The sequence below is a fragment of the Colobus angolensis genome, unplaced genomic scaffold (assembly GCF_000951035.1).
Source record: "Colobus angolensis palliatus isolate OR3802 unplaced genomic scaffold, Cang.pa_1.0 Scaffold22, whole genome shotgun sequence".
NCBI classification, from domain to species: Eukaryota; Metazoa; Chordata; class Mammalia; order Primates; family Cercopithecidae; genus Colobus; species Colobus angolensis.
Window position 1 is genome coordinate 1,166,587 of NW_012115377.1, and position 7,694 is coordinate 1,174,280.

Below are 7,694 nucleotides of genomic sequence, written 5' to 3' on the forward strand. Positions count from 1 at the left end.
GGATCACAAGGTCAGGAGATCAAGACCTTGCTGGCTAACACAGTGAAACCCGATTTCTACTAAAAATGCAAAAAAATTAGCCGGGTGTGGTGGCGGGTGCCTGTGGTCCCAGCTACTCGGGAGGCTGAGGAAGGAGAATGGTGTGAACCCAGGAGGCGGAGCTTGCTGTGAGCTGTGATCGTGCCACTGCACTCCAGCCTGGGCAACAGAGCAAGACTCTGTCTCAAATAAAATAAAATAAGTAAAATAAAATAAATAAATAATAAAGAGCCGGAGGCCCTTGAAGGATGGATGGAATTTGGACTTTAGTGGGGCTGGGGGGACCCCGGAAATGGACGAGAAGCAGGACCGAGGCCCTTTAGGGCTCAGCGGAGGCCTGCCTGTCTCTCTAAGGTCCCTCTTGGAGCAGCTGAAGAAACTCCAGGCCATTGTGGTACAGTCCACCAGCAAGTCAGCCCAGACAGGCACCTGTGTCGCGGTGAGTCCTGGTGCCCCCAGGAAAGCCGGGGACCTAGGCTTCAGCAGAGGGGCCCATAGGGAGGTGACAGTGAGTCCAAGCTCTCCTCGTGCCCCAACTCAAGTATGATCCAGTCTGGTCTTTGGGGCCTCAGTTTCCCTGTCTGTGGGATGGAGGTGCTTGCAGGGGAGGGGAGGGAGGGGGTGACCCTGCTGCTGTCTCCACCAGGTCCTGTTGCTGTCCTTTGCCCTCATCATCTTCCCCTCCATCAGCCCTTTTGGCCCCAACAAAGCCGAGAGCCCCGGGGACTTTGCGCCTGTGCGAGGTAGGGGATCCCCGCCTTTGAAACCCGTGTCTGGGCTCCCCAAGTCTCTGTCCTAGGCCTCTGGGGGAGGGGGAAAAGACCCCTGTGCCTCTGTTCCCTGAGGCTGGGGACCAGGGAAAGGAGCATAGGACCCCACCTCCACCGTGTCCCCTGTGATGCCCCCCTTCCCCAATCAGTGTTCTCCAGAACTTTGCACAACGATGCTGCCTCCCGCGTGACCTCTGATGCTGTGCCGGGCTCCGAGGCCCCAGGACCCCAATCTAAGGCTGACGCAACTCGAGAAGGGTCTCCAGGAAGCCCCGGGGCAGACTGGGGCTTCCGGGACACTGCGAACCTGACCAATTCGACGGAGGAGGTGGACAACGCCACCCTGGTCCTGAGGAATGCAACAGAGGGGCTGGGCCAGGTCGCCCTGCTGGACTGGGTGGCACCTGAGCCAAGCACTGGCTCAGGTCATGCAGGGCTGGAGGCAGCGGGAGACGAGCTGTGAGCCCTGCCAAGACTATGCTCCCAGGCCCCTCTGCCCAGGGGTACCTTGGGGATGCTGCGCTGGACAGCGACCCACCTGGGGATGGGACGTGAGGCCGAGACCCCAGCAGACACACCAGAATGGGGGAGGCACAGCTCACAGCCACACACCCAGGGCCTGACTAAGGCCCACGCAGGAACTGACACTCAGACACATGGCAAAGAGAGAGCCGCTGGACCCGGGAAATACACACAGAGCCAGAGCAGAAACAAAGAGCAAACACACATACAGCCTGAGACAGACCCAGACAGACAGACAGACACAGCCTGAAACAGACCCAGACAGACAGACAGACACAGCCTGAAACAGACTCAGACAGACACAGCCTGAAACAGACCCAGACAGACACAGCCTGAAACAGACCCAGACAGACAGACACAGTCTGAAACAGACCCAGATAAACAGATAGACACAGCCTGAAACAGACCCGGACAGACAGACAGACGCACACACACAACAGATGCCCAGCAACCGGCCTCCCTCGCACATTGGGAGGAGGCAGCCGCCGAGACTGCAGGGAGCCTGGCCCCGGAGCCCTGGGTGTGCCCTGGTCTTCGGAGCAGCCACGGCCCACAATCACCCCCCTTTTCTAAGACTGCCTGATCCGAAATAAAGTATTTTGACAGAACCTTGTTTTAGTGTGGAGGCGGAGTCTGGGGCTCCTCGACTCCCCAGAAGGAGGGGCTGGGCCAGCCTGGGATAGGGGAGTGAGGCGCGGGCTCCACACCCCCGCCAGATGCCCGCGCTGGAGCTGCGGAGAGAAAGGCGCCGGGCACGACTTCAGCACCTTGGAGAGCGGCGGCGGGCGGAGTGCGGGGAGGCAGTCGTGGCGCTTTCAAGGTGTCCGCGCCGGGGGTTGCGGGGAGGCAGCTGCCTTCCCGGGGATCTGGGCGGTCCACCCTGCTCGTTTTGCGGGTGAGGACACGGAGGCGTCGGAAGTGGAGGGACTGCCCAAGGTCACAGCTGGGGAAGGTGGAACCCGGCTGCGCCTGGCCTGCGCTCTTCTGTGGGGTCGCCCCCCACTGAGGGCTGTGTGCGCCTGCCAGGCTGCAATCCCAATTGGGCCCAAAGCACTGGAAGGGGCTCATGGCCTGGGGGCAAATGTTAAACAAAGAAACAAAAAATGCGCATAAGTGTCTAACTACAAACTGAGTGCTTAGAAAATGACAGCTGCCATATTGACTTCATCATCAGAAAACTGGCCTGATCCCTCCAGAGGTGGGGTGGGTGAGGTGAGCCCTCTCCGGAGAGGGGAGAGGTGAGCCCTTGTTCCTCCCCCACAGGCTTGAGGGGCAGGGATTGCAACGGAGCTCAGGCAGGTGGTTCAGGGAGGAGGGGACCACGAATTCCTGACCCAGGGGGCGAGGACCTGCCACAAATTGGGAATTTTTTTTTTTTTTTTTTTTTTGAGACAGAGTCTCGTTCTATCCCCCAGGCTGGAGTACAGTGGCCGGATCTCAGCTCACTGCAAGCTCCGCCTCCCGGGTTTATGCCATTCTCCTGCCTCAGCCTCCCGAGTAGCTGGGACTACAGGCGCCCGCCACCTCGCCCGGCTACTTTTTTGTATTTTTTAGTAGAGACGGGGTTTCACGGTGTTAGCCAGGATGGTCTCGATCTCCTGACCTCGTGATCCACCTGTCTCGGCCTCCCAAAGTGCTGGGATTACAGGCTTGAGCCACCGTGCCCGGCCCAAATTGGGAATTTAAACACTCACTGGGCATGGTGGCTCACGCCGGTTAAGTCCAGCACTTTGGGAGGCCGAGCTGGCCTGACTGCTTGAGCCCAGGAATTTAAACCAGCCTGGGCCACATAGTGAGACCCCCGTCTTTACAAAAAAAAAAAAATGCAATTAGCTGGGTGTAGTGGCACAAACCTATAATCCCAGCTACTCGGGAGGCTGCGGCAGGAGAATCGCTTGAACCCAGGGAGGCAGAGGCTGCAGTGAAATGAGATCAAGCCACTGCATTCCAGCCTTGGTGACAGAGTGAGATGCTGGCTCAATAAAATAACATAACATAAACACACTGAGATGCAAGAAGGAAATTTTTTATTGCATTGAGGACTTTTCCAGAAGCCTGGTGGACCCACGTCTCCCTCTAGCCCCGAAGGTAGTGCAAAGCCTCTACTGTGTCCCCCACTTCGAGGTGAGTCTCCCCTCCTGCAGGGTCCATGGAGGAGGGGTAGGGTGGGGTGTGGGGGGCCCAGAGGGGAGGCCCTGGGGGCAGAGGGAGTTCACTCCTGTTTAAGCTGGAGACCCGGGAGGGCCCAGCCGCACCTCTGGACAACACTCCAAGTCAGAGGATGGGGTGTGGCAGGGCTCAGCTGTTAGCTCTGGGGTGTGGCTTCTTCCCCAAACCCCACCAAAGGCCCCCAGAGCCCAGGGAGAGACCACGGAGGGCAGGTGCAACCCCTGGCCTGCAGCACAGCTCTCAGAGCCCTGAGGCTCCCGGGGACGGAAACAAGTAACAAAGTGAGACCACGAGAGGAAAAGAATCCACAGTTGCTACAAAAAGCCCCACCCTCCCCAAGCACGCTGGTCAGCTGGGGACCGCCTCGGCCTTCACCCTTTTGGGGGGTCTGTTGGGGGCAGGGCTGGTGGGCCGCTCCCGTTTGGGGCTGGCAGGCTCTGAGCCGTTGTGCTGGGCGCAAGGCTCCTGCTTGGGGCCGGCAGGGATAGAGCCGTTGATGCGGGTGGGTGATTCCTCCTTGGGCTCCAGCTTGGGGGTAGGCGGGCGGGGCAGGAGTGGCAACGCCCTCTCCAGCACGCGGGGGCCATCCCAGGTGGGGATCTCCAGCCCCAGGTGCTTCATGAGCCGGGTCATGACCTCGTCGACGTAGCCGTGGATGCGGAGGTCAGCATGGCGGTCCTGCCGAGGGGCGGGACGGGTCAGGCGTGGGGGGCAGAGGGTGCATGGCGGCCCTGGGCAGGGGTGGGCTCAGACACCTACGTGCTTGGTGGGCTGCAGGTTGACGATGACCAGGCGGCCCCCCCGGCGCTTGGTAGCCAGTGGCAGGTTCCCGCTGGGTCGGATCTGCAGTGATGTTCCCAGTGTGATGGACAGGTCGGCGTTCCTGGGGCCAGGGAGTGTGGGCTTAGCCTGATCCCTTCCCCAACCCTGCTCCTGCCAACATCTCCAGCCAGCCCTGGGGTCTGGCTCACACCTAGGTCATCTGTGCTCACTGGGGCGGTCAAGGCCGGCCCCACTCCCGAGTCAGCCTTCGGGATCGGGATCCCACCCCGCCCTCCTCTGCTGTCCGCTGGCAGGGTCATCGATCTGGACAGCAGGCCCTTAGACATTTCTAAGGAGCATCACAGTGTGCTAAGAGCTTGGATGCCTATGGAGGGACCCTGGCTCAGCCACCTCCCGCTGGGCAGCACTGGATAGAGGAGACACCTGGCCGAAGCCTTGGTTTCCTTGTGCAGCACCCACCTAGAGCCATGAGGCGAGGAGTGTGTGTGTGTGTGTGTGTGTGTGTGTGTGTGTATGTGTGCAGCCCCTGGCCTGGCCCACTTCCTCCAGGAAGCCTCCCCTGACTGCCTCTGAGCCAGAGCCACTGCCCCATGCTGGAGCTGGCTGTGTTTCTGCTGTTGTCCCGGCCCACCCCACCATGGGCTCCCTGGGCGGGGGGGGGCGGTCAGACCTGCTGGCCTCATCGGCAAGTGCCAGGTCCCGGTCGGGCAGGGAGTCCTCCCAGTCTAGGATGGTATCCCTCAGCTCCCCCCTGCAATGAGGAAGCCGAGGAGAGTCCACAGGGGCCTCGCAGCCTCCCCTGGAGCCCAGGGCATGGGTGGGGGTGGCTCACCTGCAGGCCCGCAGCCCCCTTGCCTTAGCCACGGTGCAGAGCCGGCCCGTGGCCTTCAGGCCCATGGTGCCCACGACTGTGTCCCGGACGTACTGCCTGTGTCGGGGAGGAAGGGGGAGGATGGGGCTGGGTCAGCCCCCGTGGGTGACTCTCGCACTGTTTCTAGGGCGATGTTCTCCCAGGAAGGTGGGGGGTGGACAGGTCACCAGCTACACTAGCACCCAGCAACACGAACGAGGAGCCTTCCATGAATAACGGGCCAGGATGCTGCTCGGTGCCCATAGCACAGAAAACAAAGCAGGAAACTGTCCCAGACAAAGCTCAAGAGACAAGACCCCGCATGGGATCCCAGACCAGGAGAAACGGGAACCACTGGAGCATGGGGACAACAGGCCGAGTCTGGATTCAGGATTAGAGCAGGCGATGTCCTCTTTACTTTTCCTGACTTTAATCGTTATACTGGGACAGGCGCGGTGGCTCATGCCTTTCATCCCAGCACTTTGGGAGGCTGAGGTAGGTGGATCATGAGGTCAGGAGTTCAACACCAGCCTGGCCAATATGGTGAAATCCCATCTCTACTAAAAATACAAAAATTAGCCGGGCGTGGTGGCATGCACCTGTAGTCCCAGTTACTCAGGAGGCTGAGGCAGAAGAATTGCTTGAACCCGAGAGCTGGAGGTTGCAGTGAGCTGAGATTGCGCCACTGCACTCCAGCCTGGGTGACAGAGCAAGACTCTGTCTCCAAAACAAGGAGAAACACAGAGATAAGAAGGCCCCTGCAGCTATAGGTCCAGGACCACCAAGGGTGGCTGGCTGCCACCAGCAGCCAGGAAAAGGCAGGAAAAATCCTCCACTACAGATTGTAGAGGAGCACAGCCCTGCAGACACCTGGATTTTGGACTTCTGGCCCCCAGAACTGTCGCAAATTTCTATTGCTCTAAGCTGCTTATCTGCGGCAGGTTGCTATGGCAGTGTCAGGACACGGATGTACCCCCAAGAAGGGAGGCATGACCCCCAAATCCCTCCAGGAGGCAGACATGCTCCTCAGATCCACCCAGGAAGAAGATATGCCCCTCAGATCACCCCAGGAGGGAGACATGACCCTCAGATCCCCCCAGGAGGGCCACATCCCAGTCCCCCCACATCCTCTGGGTCTCTGGGACAACAGATTCGACCCCCAACCCCCTCTGGCAGAGCCCGCCCTGAGGGAGGGATGGCGGCTGCATGGCTCACACCGTGCACCTGCCTGGGGGAAGCCTGGCAGAGCCTCTGCCCCTGCACTCAGGTGACACTCACGTCTTACACTTGGCACATTCTTCCACGAACATGTTCCCATGAAGCTCTGCCAATTTGTCCCTGTGGGAGAAGGAAGAGGCTCGATGGTGCGAAGGGCTCCCTGGATGCCCAGGCTTTGGGGCTGGTGCTAAGCCCCTCTACTCCAGGAAGGCTTCCCGGACTCCTCTCCCACAACGTTGATCAACTCCTTTCTGGCTCTTCTAGCTCCTGGCTCCACCACTCATCTGCTATGTGTCTCTGGGCAAGTGGCCCAACCTCTCTGAGCCCAAGGAATCATTAACCCCTGACGCTGAACCCACCTTAGATAACGGGAAGCCCTTTCCACTCAGAAAATGCCCATCCCCTCCGACAGCATACGGGAACCTCTTGATCTCCCCAGGTCAGAAGCACAGGAATTCAAATTCCCAGTTTATAATGGAAGAAACCGAGGCAATGCGTGGCCCTGAAGCATGAGATCCAATACCAGCTTCATTGTATTTATTTAATTTTATTTTATTTTTTGAGACAGAGTCTCACTCTGTCGCCCAGGCTGGAGTGCAGTGGCGCGATCTCAGCTGACTGCAAGCTCCGCCTCCCAGGTTCACGCCATTCTCCTGCCTCAGCCTCCCGAGTAGCTGGGACTACAGGCGCCCACCACCTCGCCCAGCTAGTTTTTTTGTATTTTTTAGTAGAGACGGGGTTTTACCGTGTTAGCCAGGATGGTCTCGATCTCCTAACCTCATGATCCGCCCGTCTTGGCCTCCCAAAGTGCTGGGATTGCAGGCTTGAGCCACCGAGCCCGGCCTATTTATTTATTTAGAGACAGAGTTTTGCTCTTGTTGCCCATGTTGGAGTGCAATGGCGCGACCTCACCTCACCGCAACCTCTGCCTCTGGGGTTAAATCGCATCTCCCGCCTCAGCCTCCCTGGTAGCTGGGACTACAGGCATGCGCCACTATGCCTGGCTAATTTTGTATTTTTAGTAGAGACAGGGTTTCTCCATGTTGGTCAGGCTGGTCTCAAACTCCTGACCTCAGGTGATCCAACCACCTCAGCCTAACCAAGTGCTGGGATGACAGGCGTGAGCCACCGCACCCAGCCCTCCTTTACTTTTTTTTTTCTCCCGAGACAGAATCTTACTCTGTCGCCTTGGCTGGAGTGCAGTGGTGTGATCTCGGCTCACTACAACCTCCACCTCCCGGGTTCAAGCGAGTCTCCTGGCTCACTCTCCCAAGTAGCTGGGATTATGGGCATAAGCTACCATGCCTGGCTAATTTTTCTTTTTTCTTCTTTTTTTTTTTTTT

At 58.8% G+C, this 7,694-nt stretch overlaps 2 protein-coding genes across 4 annotated transcripts in view; one reads left to right on the forward strand and one right to left on the reverse strand.

Annotated features, from left to right (window-relative positions):
- CREB3L3 (cAMP responsive element binding protein 3-like 3) overlaps positions 1-1,272 on the forward strand; it is a 16,954-nt gene extending 15,682 nt beyond the window's left edge. The window contains exons 8-10 of the mRNA XM_011943609.1: positions 394-478; positions 686-782; positions 959-1,272. Of these exons, the coding sequence (XP_011798999.1) occupies positions 394-478; positions 686-782; positions 959-1,272 (496 nt within the window). The remainder of the gene's footprint in view (positions 1-393; positions 479-685; positions 783-958) is intronic.
- Positions 1,273-3,341: 2,069 nt separating this feature from the next.
- Positions 3,342-7,694, reverse strand: part of SIRT6 (sirtuin 6) — a 9,889-nt gene continuing 5,536 nt past the window's right edge. For 2 of the 3 annotated variants that reach the window (XM_011943456.1, XM_011943457.1), the window contains exons 4-8: positions 6,412-6,471; positions 5,116-5,211; positions 4,954-5,034; positions 4,260-4,383; positions 3,342-4,178 (exon numbers count right to left, since the gene is read on the reverse strand). In XM_011943456.1, the coding sequence (XP_011798846.1) occupies positions 3,849-4,178; positions 4,260-4,383; positions 4,954-5,034; positions 5,116-5,211; positions 6,412-6,471 (691 nt within the window). In that variant the 3' untranslated portion in view covers positions 3,342-3,848. The remainder of the gene's footprint in view (positions 4,179-4,259; positions 4,384-4,953; positions 5,035-5,115; positions 5,212-6,411; positions 6,472-7,694) is intronic. The other variant, XM_011943458.1, reaches the window with a different exon arrangement.